This window comes from Schizophyllum commune, assembly GCF_000143185.2.
Source record: "Schizophyllum commune H4-8 unplaced genomic scaffold SCHCOscaffold_2, whole genome shotgun sequence".
Taxonomy (NCBI): Eukaryota; Fungi; Basidiomycota; class Agaricomycetes; order Agaricales; family Schizophyllaceae; genus Schizophyllum; species Schizophyllum commune.
The window spans coordinates 781,440-798,349 of NW_026089539.1; the positions used below are offsets into that span (position 1 = coordinate 781,440).

Sequence of the window (16,910 nt, forward strand, 5' to 3'; positions counted from 1 at the left end):
GTCAGAGTAGGCAGCCCCGGGTTGAAGAGGTTAGGTAAGAGTGGGCAAGACTGAGAGCCTGACAGCGAGATCATCAAGAAACGTGGGTTCAAGAAGCTAGCATAGCGATGATAAGTAAGGCCCCATTCCAGAGCTAAGTAGAGTACAAGATGTGATCGCGTGGGGTGTGCTAGAGAGCTACGGCGTGCGATACCTAAGATCAGCGGCACTGCACACCTGCGTGCAGCCGAACCAAGCAACGACTGCCACTAAAACCGACCAACCCCACCCTACAACCGGAACTTCGCATCCAGCAGACGCAGCGCCTCCTGGACCGCCGTCACCTCGACCTCCCGCATGCCGCGCCGGCCACACGTCTTGAGGACGTGCTGGGGCACCAGCATGGGGCGGTCGTCCTCCTCCTGCTTGAGTGGTGGCGCGGTGGGTGTCGGGGACCGATCGAGTGGCATAGTGGAATGATTGGACGCGATGGGAGTGCGTCGATTGGGCGCGACGGGTGTGCTAGAGATCGGTGCACTCGCCGGCTCGGGCGTGCTGGACCTCTCGGGCGTGATGCTCCCGGGCGCGGGCTCGATCACAACGCGCGGGCCCGTGCACTTGGACCGGCGCGAGACGACGTCGGCGAGCATCGCGAGGTCCTCGAACGCGACGTTGGGGTGCGACTTGAGCTGCTGCCACGCTTCGTGAGTGGGGATCGTGTGCGAGGTATTAGGCAAGGTCGATGTTCCCGGCTCGGGTGCTGGGAAATCGGGTGCTGTTGAGTACCCGCTATAGCTAGTACGAGGCGCATACGAGCTACTGCCACCACCACGCATGCGGTCGCAATCGCCCGGACAGTCCGCGCAGCGGGCAGCTGGGGCGGGTTCCGCCTCGCTCGACTCGACGAGCGCCTCGCAGAAGGCCTTGCCGAACGTGTCGCTGGCGCACGCGGCGCAGTTAGAGGGGTCGCCGGAGCACATAGGCTCGGCTGAGGCGGAGGAGTTGACCGGTGCAACGGCGAAGATCGAGTTGACCGGGGCGGCTGCCGCGCGGCGACGCAGGGGCACGGGCGGCTGGTACGTCGGCAGGTTGTCGAGGATGGACGACTTGTCCGGGTCGTCGAATGCGATGAGCGTCGGGAGCGAGGGCGCGCTCAACTTCTGCGCCTCCGCGGCCAGGCCCTCGCTCGCCTGCTGGAACGCGATGCGGCAGACGCAGGGTGTGTCCTCAGAGCAGAAGCCACAGTCGAAGGCGGGCTCAGAGATGGCCTGGGCGTATGTGCTGGGCTTGGAGGATGAGGAGTAGCAGGTTTGGGGCGGGTCGACGGTGAGTGGGGGTGAGTAGCGCAGGTCCTCGGGTGTGTCGACGGACTCGGGCGACGAGACGAGCTCTGGCGGGGAGGCTATGGGGGCGTAGGGCGACGTCACCTGAGGTTCAGCAGGTGGCGGGTCAACCTTGGACTTCTTGCGTGAAGTACACGCAGATGCAGCACGCCCTCGCTTTTTCTCGTTCTCGGGTGGCAGCGCCGACGTCGACGCCGTCGGCTGCTGTTGCTGTTGGTCCTCATACTTGCTCAGCTTCTCCTTCAGCGCGATATTTTCCTGGCGCAGTGCCTCGTTCTCCTCCTTCAATCGCTTCGCAATATTCTGCAGCGCGACATTGCGCTCAATCTCGCCCTGTTCGTATGCTTGGAGGCGAGCCTGCAGCTCTGCGAGCTGCGATTGCTTCCTCTCCCGAAAGGCGCGCTGGGCGGCCCTAAAGGAATGTTATCAACCGTGTAAGCCGCACATCACCGATCGCACGCACCTGTTCTGCACGCGACGACCCTTGTCATCCACCTGCAACGAGCATTAGGTCAACGCTTCCCCCATCGCGCCTACTAGCGCTCATCGATGGGTGCTCACCTGGTTGTCGCCGTCCTTCGCCTGGATGGTCTCTTTCTTGGGCTTCCTGCCCGGCTTTGGTTTCGAAGGAATGACCCATTCCTTGGAGGCTGCGAAACTCAGCACGTGCTTTGCGGGGGCGCGCTCTGGGCCTACCTGTCGCCCAGAGTGTCGTCGAAGACGATGCAGAGCCGGGTGCCACGGCGGACGACATTGCTCAGATGGCGGCAGCCCCAGGAGTTCAAGGGAGGAGGAGGCAAGTGTGCAATCTTATCGGCTGACTTTATCAAATCTTATCACATCCCGGCTTCGGCCGTGTCCGGCGTTCGGCCGATCCGTGCAGCCGGGTCTGGGCCTGCGCCCACATCGACAAACATGAACATCCAGAGATACACCGCTGAAGTTGAACTTTCAACTTGAACATCTGCGATAGGTGATTTGCGCCACCTCATACGCGCAATGTCGTAAGTTCCAAAATTCACTGTCACCTATGCTACTGTTTCACGGCCACCATATCTATGCTCACCACCGATTCCTTCTCGCCGACCTCTCCATTCCACCCCTGTTCGTTCAGGTACTGCACAAATGCAGCATCCTCGTCGCCAAGGTCCACCCCCGTCATATCCGGGACGAAGAAATAGGTGACCAGAATACCCGTAACACCGCAGATCGCGGCAATGATGAACGTCCACCTGCAATCGTCCATTAGATCCAAACACGACCATCGGCGGAGGGCGCAACGCTCATCGGCGATTTGCACGACGAGCGCGAGGAATGCTGTGCCACGAGCGCTCAGATCCACAACTCACTTTTTCCCAAGGTTGTCCTGAATGGGGGTAAAGGCCTGCGTTCCCACCGCAGCGCCGACCTTCCCGATCGCGGCGGAGAAGCCATAGAAGGTGCCTCGGATGGGCGTTGGGTAGGATCTGCGTCGGGTGAGTCAGTGAGTCAGTCAATTGAGTAGACGCCTTGGCCATTGAGAAGGGGGACAGAGGCAGTGAGGGTTATTTAAGCGCCGTCAAGAAGGTAGGAAGCACTATAGAAGCAATAGGCGCCCACTGTAGTCAGCAGTCCAGTCATGCCCGAACAAGAAGGCCAATCATGCCAGAAGAAGTCGTCCAGTCATCGCCGAAGAAGTTCAGAAAATAAGCGCGCGACTCACTCAGCGCTTACAAGCCCGAGCATGTTGCCCGGACCCAGGTTGCCGAAGGATTGCATGAGGCCGTAGCTAAGGAAATCGGGGTTCGTCAGACAGGCACGCTCAGTGCATGAAATAAGCTCGAAAGCGGACGCACAAGACGATAAACAAGGGAATAATGCCCGTGATTTTCTCGTACGCGCAGCCGATGATGAGGCCGAAAATAAGATATCCGCTGAAGCCCAGCATCATCTATGGGAAAATTCGTCAGTCCTCCACCACAGTGAGAAGAACGTCCAGCAACGCACCGTATTCCGCCTCCCAAGTCGATTGCAAAGGAGCGCGCCGCTGTGTATGCACTCAGTATTCGAGCTAGTGGATGGTATAGAACAGACTCGAGGCTACTCACACAAACACCCCCGGCAGCGCGATCGTACCCAGCAACAACTGCCACTCCGCCGTTTTCTTGATATCGGCGTCGTGCACGACGCTCGAAATGATTGTCCCGGAGAAGACGCCGTTGGGAAAGGTCACCTGGTGAGGGAACAGTGTAAGTTGGTGGACGACGGTGAGAGCGTCGACAAGCAAGTTATTGAGAAGGCAGAGCGTCGACTTACGAAGTCGTACAAGAACCATGCCCCGCAGGTTCCGATGAGTGACTTCCAATACCGCTTGATAGACAGGACGTATGGGACGCGATCTGGGCGAGATGAGCATCAGCTCTTGCTGCTACAGACCAACACCCCTTGTAGTCATCGATTCTGTTTGAATGACACTTTGGACTACAACGAATGAGAATTAACCCACTCACGCTTGATCGCCCCATCCCGATACAACTTCGTCGTCAGCATGCGCACGCGAAAATAGAACACCGTCAAGGGTAACAGGACACCGATCCCGAAGCAGACGCGCCAGACGGTAGGGAGGTGGTCCTCCCCTGCGGCGGAGAGGACGATAAGAAAGACGGCGACGGCGAGGGGGCCGCCGAACTGGTGGTGCGAGTCAGATTGTTGGTTTATACATGAGCGTGATTGGAAGGCACAAGGGAGGGATGAGTAGAAAAGGGGACAAGGAAGGGAAGAAAGGACAAATGCGCACCGAAAGTACAAAATTCGTGACCATGATGAAGAGGGGCCCACGTTGGGAGATGCTCCTTTCGTTCGCTGCTTCGGAGGCACTTGTGGAGGAGGCTGGGTATTCCCCACCGACGCCCTGCAAGTTCGTTCAGTACGAAGTATATTCATCGGGTTCAGTCCACTCACAACACCAGTGATCCCTCTAAAGCCAGCGTCAAAAAATCACCTCAAACATTTCTCTTGCTCCACGCTCTCATAACGCAAAACTCACCTCGCAATCGTCAAGAACCAAAACAAGCCCTCTACACTCCCACCCGCCCCATGCGCCGCCGTGCCCAAAATCCCGCCCAGCACAATCATCAACGTCGTGCCGACCAGCGCAAACTTGCGCCCGAGGCGGTCGCAGACCACTCCGACGATGACTTGGCCGAGGACGGCGCCGACGAGAAGGGCATTGGACACGCGCGTTTTGACAGATGATGTGTAATCTTGTGGGTAGAGGGTGGTGAAGACGACCTGGGGGGTTGGATGAGTGGGTGGGGGACTCAGATGGGAAACGAAAGAGGGAAGGGGTGGGGTGGCATGGGACTCACATTGGACATGGTCATGAGGTTATTCTGGTCTGATTGGCCCCCAAGAGTAGTCAGGTCACACGACTAGTAAAGGCAACGGGGCAGGTAGGACTCACACCCGTCACTGATCAGCCCAAACGCAGAAGCGAGGATGGTGAAGAAGGAGCTCTTCTGCTGCTTCGACGATAGCTCCTGCGTCTCTTCATCTGCCGCATAGCGCGCCTCGGGAAGAGAAGAATCATCCCCGAAGGCCTTGTCTAGTTTGCTGCTGTCCGCCATTACTGAAGTTGACGACAGCGACGAAGTCAACAAGGAAGTGGGATGGTGCAGAGAAAGCCTTCAAGGACAGTCTGATGCTCCGGTGGTCTTTATAGTAGCACCCGTTACCTCGAGAGAGCTCAAAAATAGCCAGTCGCTGCAGGCGTTTGAGCGGCAAACGGGCACACGTGCGCCATCCTAAGCGACTTTGCGGGTGAAGGGTGGGGAGTCGGTATCGATAAGTGCGACGGGAGGACCTGATTTGCGTCCTGTAGGCAACACGTTCGTAGAGGGTCGAAGCATCGACGGCCGAGAGCTGCAGAGTGCCAGGTACGGTAGGATAAAAGGCCGAAAGAGATCATATCCTGCAGAGGCGCGTTCGATGAAGGACGGCTTTAGACTATCGTGAATGCCGAGAAGTACAGCAAACAGCCAAGTTCTCTGGAGATCCGCAGTCACAACGCACTAGAAGGCAAGGCTACGGTGAATCTTGAGTGGATGATGGTGGTTAAGAACAAGGACTGCCGTATTTGGAAGTTTCGGGACTTCTTCCGCTGCGGACAAGCAAAGAGCTCGCTTGCCTTGTCTCCTGCCCTATCTTTGCTTGTGGAGGCCATGGAAGGTCGAAAGGCTATGAGCTCTCTGAATGCCCGCAAGCCTCGTCCCTCTCAGCCCCTGCCTTGCCCTTGAGTTCAATATCTTATCGGCAGTTTCCAATTCAATGATTTGCTCCCGGAGCACGATCGTCGGGCTGCGAAGATCCCTCGCATCAAAACGCGTTTTGCGGCACGGAGGGGAAACCCCGGCTTGCACACAAAATTAGCGGGGTTGAGGTGGAGAGGACAGCGCCGACTTGCTTTCACCTTCATTTCCCCACACTCGTTCTGGCAGCTCTGGTAGTCCTGTGGAAGGGCCAGAGGACGATTCCAATCAAGAAAAGTAGACCCTCGGCACTCTTATCGACTCGGCACGGGCGTCATGTCGGACGCATCGCGCGCGCGACGCGCATTCCGCGCGGTAGTCGTCGCAGCGGCGGCGTACTACTCTATCTTCGTCATCTGCCAGAGCTCGTTCTTCAGCTTTCTGGACACCCACGATCACACACACGATACGCTGGAGGGGACGGACGCTGAACTGGTCTTGGACGTGATCGCCGTGAACACGACGCGCGCGCTAGGGAAGCACGAATATCTGCCGAATGGTCTTGTGCGCGTCAATCCGGATGGCCCCCATCCCATCTACGAGCTCATTGCGAACGCGGAGGCGGAGTGGGAGGCGAAGCTGGCGCGTGCAAGTACGACGCTCGAGCAAGCCGTGCGGGAGTACAGAAGACGATACCACCGCTCTCCTCCCAAAGGCTTTGACGCGTGGTATGTGCTCAGCTGCCCGTCCCCCTCCCTTGTTGACCTGTCTGTTCCTTCAGGTGGAAGTACGCCCAACAAAACAACGTGCGCCTCCCCGACGAATACGACCAGATCTTTGAGGATCTCGAGCCCTTCTACGGACTCCACCCCACCGACCTCGCCGCTGCCCAGCGCGAGAACGAGGCCGCGTCCTACGGATTCACATTGGGGAGAGAGGCCGGTGGCCCCCTCGTCGTCTTCCCCGGCGAGAACCAGCATCGTCCGGAGGCAGAAATGCTGCTGAACTTGTTGCGGGACGTGACGGATATACTACCGACGGACTTCCGCGTCGTGGTATCGATGCAGGATAATCCGAGGCAGGCGCGCGACTATGAGGCTGAGCAGGCGGCGCGGGATGCGGCTGCAAGGGGGACGGGTATGTGCTCTCCAAATGTGGCGCTCTGATGTGTTGCTCATTTTCGCGTTCAGTGCTCCGCGCCACCGACCTCCCACGAACAGCCCGCCACGGCTGGTCTGGCGCATGCCCTCCCGACTCCCCCGGCGCCGCGCCCTCCCAAGATATCTTCCACGCCCCCGACCCCATCCGCCCCAAGACCCTCATACATGACCACCCCCGCAGCATGGACCCCTGCTACTCGCCCCACATCCTCCTCGCGCACGGCCAGTTCGTCTCCTTTGGCGGCGGCCCCACACCCCAGCCGCCAACCGCACCCCAGCTCGCATACTGCGCGACACCCCTGCACGGCGACGTGCGCATGGCATCCCCGTACGGGTGGGTGGCCTCGCCCCTCGAAGGTGACTTGCCATGGGAGGACAAGCGGAACGAGCGCCTGCTCTGGCGCGGGAGCAACACCGGCATTTGGCAAGCGCCTGAACGCGCTTGGAGGCGGAGCCAGCGCATCCGGCTGGTGCGTGTGGCGAACGAGATCCACGGCGTCGCGGAGGTGCTGGATGCGGAGAAGGGGGCGGACGAACCCGTGGGCGAACCACTCAAGCTGCGGAAGGCGTTGTTGAACCCGTCGGTGATGGACGTCGCGTTCGCGGGGACGCCCCATTCGTGCGACGAGGCAGCGGGAACGTGCAGTGAGGTGGAGAGGGAGTTCAAGTGGCGGCCGTATCAGACGGCGGAGCAGGCGGCGGATTATAAGTATGTGCTGGATGTGAGTGGATCTCTTGCTGCTGAAGTGCGTTTCTTACAACGAGATGACCGATCCAGATGGACGGCAATGCATGGAGTGGCCGCTTCAAGCGCCTCATGGCATCCAACTCGCTCATCTTCAAGGCAACCGTCTACCCAGAATGGTACGCCGACCGTATCCAGCCGTGGGTGCACTACGTCCCCGTTCAGGTGCGTATGTCCCTTCTTCCCTTGCCTCTATGTTACTCTTTGTCACTACTCGCTTACACACCTACCTTCAGATCGACCTCACCGACCTCCACGACACGCTCCTCTTCTTCCGCGGTGACGGCGCCGGCCGAGGTGCGCACGAAGACCTCGCACACAAGATCGCCCTCGCTGGGCAGCGGTGGGCGTCCGACTTCTGGCGCAAAGAGGACCTGAAGGCGTACTTTGTGCGGCTGCTGCTGGAGCATGCGAGGGTGATGAGCGAGGATCGGGAGGGAATGTCATTCCGGGGAGTGGGGAGTGAGTAGGTAGCAACGGTCTGCGCGGTCACGACACAACTGTCGTCGAAGCCTACCAGACAAGCGCATCCAACACCACCACCCATCGCATGCATCCTTCATAGACTCGCCTTGCGCGCGCATCTTGGCCGCGCGCGTCCAGTCCTTACCAACGCTTTGTTGTACGCATAGCAGGCTATCTTGCGCATACCCTATCAGCATTGGGGAGCTTGCTCGCCTTTACTCACGGCAACTAGCCTTGTAACACCATGTACTGATTTTCCGCTATGTATGCCGTACTCACCCCATAATTATACACGCTTGATACCTTTGTTTGCGTCCTGCAGAAGTCCAAGCTAGAAGTTGATCACAGTATGATCAAGGTAAGTGTAAATCGGGCAAAGTACAGTAAAGATACAAGGAGCTATTCGTGGCAAGAGATCATCCGTCTCTACCTGCCCGCACCACCACCACCGAACTGGCTGGCACTGATGAATGAGTTAGCATCAAGGATGGGAGAGCATACAGGCCAGGGCTTACAGATTCCTGAGCATCGGGTTGTTCATGAGCTCAGCCATGTCGGGCATGCCACCACCGCTGCCCCCAGCGCCGCCTGCACCGCCGGTGAGACCGCTCATCTGCATTCAAAAGTCAGTAGCCGGACATCAAGCAGGCAGAGACCGAGACGCACCATGTTCATGATCGCCGGGTTGCTCATCAGCTGCTGCAGCGTCCCGTTCTTCATCATGTCCTCCGCCATCTTGCGCATCTGCGGGTTCTGCATCATCGCCGCGATGTCGGGCATACCGGGGGCGCCGCCCGCGTCAGGTCCCGCACCAGCGCCGCCACCGCCGCCGCCCATTCCGCGCATCATGTTCGCCATGGAGCTGAGGTCGGGCATGCCGCCGCTGCCGCCTGCTTCGGGGACAGCGGAGGTGGACGCGGCGGGCTCCTCGGCGATGCGGGCCTTGGCGTTCTGGAGGCCGGACTTGAGGCTTGCGTTCGATGGATCGAGCTTGAGGCCACGCTCGAAAGCATCAGCGGCCTGCTGGAAGTCGCCCAGGCAGAATTGTGCGTGGCTGCCTGGAGTTCAGTTCCCCCTCCAATGATCGAGCACACAGCATACGCACCCCAGCCTGTGGTACGCCTTGATAAACTTGGGGTCAACCGAGATGGCCATCTCGGCGTCGCCCACAGCCGAAAGATGGTCCTGTTTGCTCGAGTACGCCGCCGCACGGTTCGAGTAGTAGACAGGGTTGCTCGGGTCGAGCGCAATCGCTTTCGTGTACGCCTCGATTGCATCGTCGTACTTCTTCGCGCTCATGAGGGAGTTTCCTTCCGCCTTCAGCTTGTCCGCCTGCGCCTTCTCCTCCGCCGTGGCGGCCTTCTTGACCTCGGGCTCGGACGCGGCGTTCACGCGGGAGCGCGTCTTCATGAACACATCGAAGATGGTCTGCAGCGTCGCAGGCTTAATGCTGAGTTCCTTCTGCTGCGACTCATTCGTCGGGTCGACGCCAAAGGCCTCGCCGATGCACTGGACTGGGGAGGGGACACGTAGTCAGTGAGATCGAACGTTCTGGCGATGCAGCGAAGATCACACGCACTGGCGACCTCGAGGGACTCCTTGTCGTCCGCCTTCACCGTCCCATCGTCGATAGACTGGTTGAGAAAGTCGATGATCGCGAGCACCAAACGCTGAGAGTTCGACATCGCGGGCGCGTATAACAAGCCGAAGATGCGCGGTTGGCGCTTGTGGGCGGCGCGGCGCGTCCAAGCGGCACAAGAATTGCCTTTTCGGGCGCCGTTTTTCCTCGAACAAGTTGTCCTCAACGTCCGCGTCGTTGACCCCCGAGGCGAGCACCAACTGTCGCCGCCGCCGTCATGTTCTTCTGCGCCATCTCGGGCGAGCCGCCCCAGGAGCCCGTTGTCTCTGCGAAGTCGGGGAAGGTGTACGAGCGCCGGCTCATTGTGAAGTACATCAACGAAAATGGCACCGACCCCGTCACGGGCGACAAGCTAGAGGAGTCGGACCTGATTGCGATAAAAGCTAGTGCGTATGAAGTGCTGAAGGTATGGACGCAGCTGACAATATGGTTTTGTAGGCCCAGAAACCGCTCCCCCTCGTCCCCCCACGCATACTTCCATCCCGGCGCTTCTGCATAGCCTGCAGAACGAGTGGGATGCGCTCGTGCTCGAGACGTACACGTTGCGTCAGCAGTACAACTCGACGCGTCAGGAGCTGAGCTACGCGCTCTACGCGCAGGATGCCGCCAACCGTGTAGTCGCGCGTCTCATCAAGGAGCGTGACGCGGCAAGAGAGTATGTCATCATTTGCGCTCTTCCCCTGTCCCCACTGACTTGCTTCCTCCTAGGGCGCTCAACAACATTCAGGCCGGCACTGGCGCCGTCACGTCGCGCCCCGAGGGCGAAGATGTGGAGATGGGCGACCAGGAGGAAGAGTCGGGACAGGTTCTCCCCAAAGAGATTGCCGAGAAAATCGACGCAACACAGGCCGAGCTTTCCGCTCTTCGTCGCGAGAAGAAGAATACCAAGGGGGGCACGACTGCCGCTGAAGCCAAGACCTTCACCTCCAAGCATACCATCCCCTCCCTGCACGCCTCCTCACCCGCCGGCATCACCGCGCTCGCGCTCTCCGCCACGAAGCCCACCCAGTTCCTCACAGGCGGCAACGACAAGGTCGTACAGCTTTACGACCGCGCGACGGACAAGGTGCTCGCGACACTCAAGGGCCACCAGAAGAAGATCACGCATGTCGCGTTCCGCGAGAAGGACAGCGAGCCCCGCCTAATCCTCTCCGCGGGCGCGGACAAGATCGCGAAGGCCTGGGGCGAGGACGCGGCGTCGGGCGAGTGGGCCCCGCGCGGGACGCTGCGCACGCACAAGGGCGAGGTGACGGGTCTCGCGGTGCACCCGTCGAAAGCAGTGCTTGCGCTCGCGTCCGCGGACAAGACGTACTCGTTGCATGACTTGAGCCGCCTGGACCAGAAGGAGATCTTCCGCTCCGCGCCTGCGGACGACGCGTTCTCCGCGCTTGCCATTCACCCCGATGGCGCGCTCCTTGGTTTGGGCACGCCGGGGTCCGCCATCCACATCTACGACATCCGTACCGGCGCGCCTGTCGCCGCGCTCACGCCCTCGGACGCCGTGCCTTTCACCGTGAACTCGCTGTCGTTCTCGGAGAACGGGTACCACCTGTTAGCCCCGAGCGGGCTGTCGAGCGTCGCGGTATGGGACCTGCGCAAGTCGAAGATGACGCAGAACATACCGCTGGGCGACGACTTCAAGGTGAACCAGGTCGTGTACGACCTTGGCGCGCAGTTCTTCGGTGTCGCGGGGAGCACTGGGGCGCGGTTGTTTGCGCACAAGTCGTGGGAGGAACTCGTGCGATTTGAGGAGGGCGGTGAGGTGTCGGCGTTCACGCTCGCGAAGGATGGCAAGGAGGCGTGGGGTGCGACTGGCAGGGAAGTCAGGATTTGGGGCTTGCCGGGCTAGAGTTGCTAGCTGTATTGATTCTCTTGTAATGCTTGGTGAGATTTCGGACAGAATTCTGTGCGATACTGTTGCGTGTATCGCCTGTCTGCAGATGTCGTCCTGCTTGAAATCCGTATGCACAGTGCTCAATTGCGCGAAACAGTCGCCTGCCAAGTTGAACCGTGACATATCATTGTGACATCGGCATTCCGGTTCTGCTTCCGGTGTCAGGTCCGAAAGACAATAAGAATGCGCCCTGAGTCTCTCCGTCTCTCATGTTCTCTTGTTCCCCGCCTTCATCCGTCGATGTTATCGCTGTCTCGTGCCGGAAAGACAATAAGCCACCCGGACGAAACGCCGCGGAACGCCTTCAAGGGGAAAGAGGCGCGCCGAGATCGAGTCGGCGAGGGGGACTGCGCGATGACCCTCGTACTCCCCATGCTCCTCAACTTTCGTATACGAACCTTGCACCTTGGATACGGTGGAAGGTAATGCGTGCAATGGAAGGAGACCTAGATGTGGACTATGAGCCAGCACGCAGTCATGCAAGAAGCAACGCCATCTGTGATTGATATGCGCGCGACGGGTGCTCTTATTGTCTTACTATTGTTATGAGCCCGGTGAATTCTCACTCACTATCAAGTGCGCACACTACTTTAAGCTCGCAGATCGCGTATGAGGCTGTTCCCCCACCTTCCCGCCCGCCCTCCCCTCCCTCACATTCCCCCGCCCTCCTACACATTCCCCTCCCCTCCCCTCCCTTCCCCAACCCCCTCGTAGGTCAGAGGGTCCCATCTCCCCCCATCCATCGCGCGCGACACATAGCAAGTACGCGCCACGATGACCCAGTACGACCCCGATCAAGCCGTGCGCGACCACGCCCTCGGTGAAGCCGTCATCATCCCCTACGACGGCCCCATCACCACCTCCCCCAACGCCCCGCCCAAGGCCTCCCGCCCCGATGTGCCAGAGGACATCGACGACATGCTCGAGCACTTGAACGACCCTAATTACGACCTCCGCCGCTCGTTCTTCAGCAGCAGCGTCGCGTCGGTGGACTTTGAGCTGGGTCTGCGCGATGCGAGGGGTGGCTTGCATGCGCGGCCGGGCGCGGTCGCGGCGTTCGATCCGAATGCGGCGAGTGGGAGTGGTGGTGCGAGCGCGAGCGGGGCGCAGTGGGGTGCTGGCAGCAGCAAGCCGGAGGGAAAGTGGACTGGGTCGGATTCCGAGTATGAGAGCGACCGGTATTCGACGGATCGGGCGGAGTCGAGGAATTCGACGGACATCGAGTTCGATGAGTGCGTTATCGAGCTGTCCCTTCTTATTATCCTGGCTTATAAGCCTTCTAGCGAGTCGCCATACCCAGAAGTACGCGCATCCGTCGCGAGTACCGATATGTGAGTTAGCCGTGTGCCTTCTACACAATCGCTGGCTAATCTGAATCCAGTCCCACTATGCCCGTGAACACCTTCCGTATGTGGTTTCTGGGCCTGCTGGCAACCATCGTCGTTGCAGGACTCAATCAGCTCTACGAAATGCGCTGTAGGTATACTACATTCTACATCGTCATATTTTTCTGATGGCCCATTAGACCCCAACCTTTACATCACTGGCATCGTCGTACAGCTCTTGACTCTCCCTCTTGGCAAGGCGCTCCAGTACATCCTCCCAACCTACATCTTCGTCGTGCCCTACCCTTGGGTCGGCCTCACTTGGGGCGCTCCTCGGGAAGATGGTGTGGATCGCACGGACGAGAAGGCGCCAGGCGTGGATGAATATCCTTCTGACGTGAAGTCTGGCCTCAAGAAGTACCTCTCCGCCCCCCGCCTCACCTGTGGCGTCTCGAACTGGCGCTTCACGCTCAACCCGGGGCCATTCACGATCAAAGAGCACGTCTGCATCACGGTTATGGCCAACATTGTGTCCAGCGGGGTGTACGCCAACGACGTGATTGCAAGCCAGAAGTTCTTCTACGAACAGGAGGTTAGCTATGCGTACCAGGTTGGTGTCGAGCGTCTTCCACCTCTTCCCTTCTTCTTAATCAGAGCCTTCTCCAGTACTGCATCGCCCTCGGCACCCAGCTCGTCGGCTTCTCCATCGGCGGCCTCCTCCGCCCGCTCGTCGTCTGGCCCACCTCGATGATCTGGCCAGGCGCGCTCGTCAACTCCGCCCTCTTCAACACCCTGCACAAGAACTACGGGCAGCGCGAGGGGCGCCACATGTCCCGCGAGCGCTTCTTCCTCTACGTCTTCGTGGGCAGCTTCCTGTGGTACTGGGTGCCCGGCTTCTTCTTCACGGGCCTGAGCGTGTTCAACTGGGTGTGCTGGATTGCGCCGCAGAACCAGGCGGTGAATGCGCTGTTTGGGACGCAGTCGGGCTTGGGGATGAGCTTTTGGTCGTTCGATTGGAGTATGATTGCGTATGTGGGGAGTCCGCTGGTGACGCCGTGGTGGACGGAGTTGAATGTCGTGGCGGCGCTCGTGATCATCATGTGGGGAGTTGTGCCGGCGATGTACTGTGCGTATTTGCCTCTGTCCTTCACCCACGTCTGCATGCTGACCTGGCTCTCAGTCACCAACACCTGGCAGACGGGCTACTTCCCCATCAACTCCTCCAAGTCCTTTGACAATACTGCGTCGAAGTACGATCCGAGCGCTATCCTGACTGGGCTGCGCTTCGACGAGGAGAAGTACAACAACTACTCCCGCCTCTACATGCCGGCGACGCTCGCCATCGCCTACGGCATGCAGTTCGCCGCCCTTACCGCGGTGTTCGTGCATACTTTCCGTATGTCGCCTCTCTCTTTTCCTTTAGCTCATTTAAACTTACCAACCCCTCAGTCTGGTTCCGCCGCGACATCGCCCGCCGCTGGCGCTCCTCCCTTCGCGACGAGCGCGACGTGCACTCGCGCCTCATGTCCGTCTACCCCGAGGTCAAGCAGACCTGGTACATCGGCGTCGGCCTCATCTCCCTCGTCTTCCTCTTCGTCGGCGTCGAGATTGGCGCAACGCAGCTGCCCATCTGGGCGACCCTGATCGCGTGTGCGCTCGCGGCGGTGCTGGCGGTCCCGGTCGCGATGCTGCAGGCGATCACGAACCAGACGGTGCCGCTGCAGGTGTTCGACGAGCTGGTGGTGGGGTATATGTTGCCGGGGATGCCGATTGCGAATATGGTGTTCAAGTGCGTGGCGCACATTGGGACCAGTCAGGCGGTGTCGTTTGCTGGGGATCTGAAGTTAGGCCACTATATGAAGGTGAGAAGATGCGTTCATATGCCATGCTATGAAACTGACCCTTGCATAGGTCCCGCCCCGTGTCATGTTCAAGGTCCAGTGCGTCGCTGCCGCCGTAGGCACCGTCGTCTCCGTCGCCGTCCAAGACTGGGTCTATAATAATATCCCCGACGTCTGCACGGACGAACAGAGCAACGGCTACACCTGCACCTCCTCCCGCACCTTCGCCACCGCCTCCCTCATCTGGGGCGGCGTCGGCCCGCAGCGCATGTTCTCCCCAGGCGCGCCCTACTCCGGCCTCCTCTGGTTCTTCCTCATCGGCGGCGTCCTCCCCATCCCCTTCTACTTCCTCGCGCGCCGCTACCCGCTCTCCTTCTGGCGCTACATCAACATCCCCGTGTTCTTCGCGGGCGTGGGCGCGATGCCGCCCGCGACGGGGTCGAACTTTGCGAGCTGGGCGCTCGTGGGCTTCGTCTTCAACTACTTCATTAGGAAGTATAGGACGGGCTTCTGGATGCGGTACAACTACATCATCAGCGCGGGGCTGGATGCTGGTGTGGCGGTCGCGATGGTCATCGTGTTCTTCTCGGTGCAGCTGCCGAAGGGCGGCACCATCGAGCTGGATTGGTGGGGGAATTCGTAAGTTGATATTGGCGTCTCCTGATACGATTTTTGCTGACGAGCTTGCAGCGGCTGGGCAAACACTATGGACGCGGATGGCGCCGCTCGACTAGAGCTTGCAGACGGCGAGACCATTCCTTCCTGGTAGTTGGGCTTAGCGCTATTCCCTCCTACCCACCATCCTCATCGTCCATCTATCCTCGCTTCTCTGGGAATATGGGGTTTCTATTCTCCACTGTATCATTATGCCTGCATCCTCTCTCGCCGATACCAACGTCTCACGACTAACCCATGTACCGTGGACCTTACTACTTCGTTCGCCTTCACGATTTACTGACATAAACTTGTACAACCTACCTTCTTCGCGCTTTGTACCAGGATCAAAGGATCTTCTGTACTTACTGACTTACATCCGGAATGCACACAATGAATGCCTTGACGAATTCCATCCGCGCGTCGACTGCCTTGTGAGGATGAATTGGGATGTAAGTGCGTGCAGGCCAATTAGTGAGTAGTGTATTGGTAGTCGTCTTCAGCTACTCTCCCCCTCTGCCTCCTTCCCTGCACCATCCGTTACAGACGACCCAGCGAAGTCCAACTTCGCCTTCGGCGCCTGCTCCGGCAATGCAGGGCACGTCAGGCGATCGCACGTCCGCAAAAACGTCTCCCACTCTGCGTCCGACTCGCCTACTGGCACCTCGACGCGGCAGATATTCGTCCGCTCGCCGCCCTCGAGGTCGAGGACCCGCTCCTTGGTGGCTGTTGGTGTGTCCTTGATGCCTGAAGGTGCGCCCTCGGAGGCAGAGGCGGGTTCCTCCAACGCGGAAGCATGGATAGTGTCCGTGCTGAACACCCGATGCGTGAGCGGCACCGTGCTGCGCCCGACGCTCTGACTGGAGTGCACGACGTAGGTCCGACCGTCGTGCTTGACCATCACTGGCGTGATAGGCCGCGTACGATCGCCGCCTTCGGAGATGCTGAAAGTAATTGAGCACCTTGTCTCCGATAGGGATGCACAATGCATGGAATATAGACTTACAAAGCATTCAGATCATCCAGGTAACGCTTCAGGGGTCCAGGAATATGCTCGGTGTCCAAAGTACGGCTGTCGGTGACGCTGAACTGCAAGTCGAGGGGTCTAGAAAGCATAAGTGCCCAGCTCACCAGAACCCGAGATTGCAAGCTTACCGGTCAGGTAACAAAACCTGCAACTGCCGCTCAACGCCAACGGTGCAAGCGACATGCAGTTTTGGCGCAGGCGGAGCCTCTCCGACCTCAGCCTCTTTCGCCTCCTCCCTCGCCTCGACGTCATTCAGCCCAGTCGCTTTGACGTCTTCCGACTCATTCACCTTAGCATCCTCCGCCTCTGTCGCCTCAGCGCCCTCCTGTACAGACAGTTTCTGGGCATTGTCCGCCTTGATTGCTACCTCAGCATCTGCGTGTTCCTGCTCGACAGCCTCAGGCTCGATCCCCTTCACGGGCTCGGTCTCCTTCTTGACAGGCTCAACCTTCTCCATGAGTGCTTCGACGATAATGAAGTGTCCCTCGGCATCATCGTCCACGGCGCGGTAGACAAGACGGTGCAGCTGATCTTGCTTCTGCGGTACTGCGGTTTGGAGCAGGGAGGGGAGACTTCATAGACGCTCAGGTCAGCAAAGCTGCACTGTACAGT

General features: G+C 59.4%; 7 protein-coding genes across 7 annotated transcripts; 3 read left to right on the forward strand and 4 right to left on the reverse strand.

The window, feature by feature from the left end:
* Positions 1–121: 121 nt before the first annotated feature.
* Positions 122–2,215, reverse strand: SCHCODRAFT_02145092 (uncharacterized protein). The gene is made up of 4 exons (XM_050341924.1): positions 2,019–2,215; positions 1,884–1,972; positions 1,786–1,817; positions 122–1,734 (listed from the first exon to the last, which is right to left on the reverse strand). The coding sequence occupies exons 1-4, from the start codon at positions 2,074–2,076 to the stop codon at positions 270–272; spliced, it is 1,644 nt and encodes a 547-aa protein (XP_050202064.1). The 5' UTR covers positions 2,077–2,215; the 3' UTR covers positions 122–269.
* SCHCODRAFT_02564524 (MFS general substrate transporter) lies at positions 1,900–5,421 on the reverse strand. Its single transcript, XM_003037536.2, has 13 exons — positions 4,765–5,421; positions 4,670–4,698; positions 4,348–4,592; positions 4,263–4,278; positions 4,099–4,212; positions 3,812–3,989; positions 3,618–3,700; positions 3,410–3,534; positions 3,309–3,348; positions 3,158–3,252; positions 3,025–3,090; positions 2,672–2,788; positions 1,900–2,554 (listed from the first exon to the last, which is right to left on the reverse strand). The coding sequence occupies exons 1-13, from the start codon at positions 4,925–4,927 to the stop codon at positions 2,356–2,358; spliced, it is 1,470 nt and encodes a 489-aa protein (XP_003037582.1). The 5' UTR covers positions 4,928–5,421; the 3' UTR covers positions 1,900–2,355.
* Positions 5,422–5,481: 60 nt separating this feature from the next.
* On the forward strand, positions 5,482–7,923 carry SCHCODRAFT_02743964 (glycosyltransferase family 90 protein; the record flags this gene model as incomplete). The annotated part of the gene is made up of 5 exons (XM_003038876.2): positions 5,482–6,276; positions 6,330–6,685; positions 6,739–7,430; positions 7,487–7,618; positions 7,690–7,923. Exons 1-5 carry the CDS (start codon positions 5,885–5,887, stop codon positions 7,921–7,923), a joined length of 1,806 nt encoding a protein of 601 aa, XP_003038922.1. The 5' UTR covers positions 5,482–5,884.
* Positions 7,924–8,199: 276 nt separating this feature from the next.
* Positions 8,200–9,949, reverse strand: SCHCODRAFT_02145309 (TPR-like protein). The gene is made up of 4 exons (XM_050341925.1): positions 9,498–9,949; positions 9,041–9,432; positions 8,434–8,908; positions 8,200–8,381 (listed from the first exon to the last, which is right to left on the reverse strand). Exons 1-3 carry the CDS (start codon positions 9,601–9,603, stop codon positions 8,528–8,530), a joined length of 879 nt encoding a protein of 292 aa, XP_050202065.1. The 5' UTR covers positions 9,604–9,949; the 3' UTR covers positions 8,200–8,381; positions 8,434–8,527.
* On the forward strand, positions 9,775–11,406 carry SCHCODRAFT_02662584 (WD40 repeat-like protein; the record flags this gene model as incomplete). Its single annotated transcript, XM_003038875.2, has 3 exons — positions 9,775–9,943; positions 9,996–10,212; positions 10,266–11,406. 3 exons carry the CDS (start codon positions 9,775–9,777, stop codon positions 11,404–11,406), a joined length of 1,527 nt encoding a protein of 508 aa, XP_003038921.1.
* Positions 11,407–12,225: 819 nt separating this feature from the next.
* SCHCODRAFT_02662585 (OPT-domain-containing protein) lies at positions 12,226–15,386 on the forward strand (the record flags this gene model as incomplete). Its single annotated transcript, XM_050346512.1, has 9 exons — positions 12,226–12,683; positions 12,735–12,782; positions 12,833–12,927; positions 12,977–13,386; positions 13,443–13,902; positions 13,957–14,172; positions 14,226–14,638; positions 14,688–15,256; positions 15,308–15,386. The coding sequence occupies 9 exons, from the start codon at positions 12,226–12,228 to the stop codon at positions 15,384–15,386; spliced, it is 2,748 nt and encodes a 915-aa protein (XP_050202066.1).
* Positions 15,387–15,699: 313 nt separating this feature from the next.
* On the reverse strand, positions 15,700–16,755 carry SCHCODRAFT_01037325 (uncharacterized protein; the record flags this gene model as incomplete). The annotated part of the gene is made up of 3 exons (XM_050340893.1): positions 15,700–16,215; positions 16,278–16,376; positions 16,427–16,755. The coding sequence occupies 3 exons, from the start codon at positions 16,753–16,755 to the stop codon at positions 15,771–15,773; spliced, it is 873 nt and encodes a 290-aa protein (XP_050202067.1). The 3' UTR covers positions 15,700–15,770.
* Between the last annotated feature and the right edge of the window lie 155 nt (positions 16,756–16,910).

Coding starts and splice junctions, on each gene's coding strand:
- SCHCODRAFT_02145309 (XM_050341925.1), bottom strand. CDS start 9,603: ATGTCGAACTCTCAGCGTTTGGTGCTCGCGATCATCGACTTTCTCAAC. Junction 9,433..9,497: donor GGAGTCCCTCGAGGTCGCCA/GTGCGTGTGATC, acceptor TCCCCTCCCCAG/TCCAGTGCATCGGCGAGGCC. Junction 8,909..9,040: donor TTGACCCCAAGTTTATCAAG/GCGTACCACAGG, acceptor CGTGGCCTCAAG/CTCGATCCATCGAACGCAAG.
- SCHCODRAFT_02145092 (XM_050341924.1), bottom strand. CDS start 2,076: ATGTCGTCCGCCGTGGCACCCGGCTCTGCATCGTCTTCGACGACACTC. Junction 1,973..2,018: donor GACGACACTCTGGGCGACAG/GTAGGCCCAGAG, acceptor TGAGTTTCGCAG/CCTCCAAGGAATGGGTCATT. Junction 1,735..1,785: donor GGTCGTCGCGTGCAGAACAG/GTGCGTGCGATC, acceptor ACATTCCTTTAG/GGCCGCCCAGCGCGCCTTTC.
- SCHCODRAFT_02564524 (XM_003037536.2), bottom strand. CDS start 4,927: ATGGCGGACAGCAGCAAACTAGACAAGGCCTTCGGGGATGATTCTTCT. Junction 3,990..4,098: donor TCACGAATTTTGTACTTTCG/GTGCGCATTTGT, acceptor TCGCACCACCAG/TTCGGCGGCCCCCTCGCCGT. Junction 2,555..2,671: donor CAGGACAACCTTGGGAAAAA/GTGAGTTGTGGA, acceptor GGACGATTGCAG/GTGGACGTTCATCATTGCCG.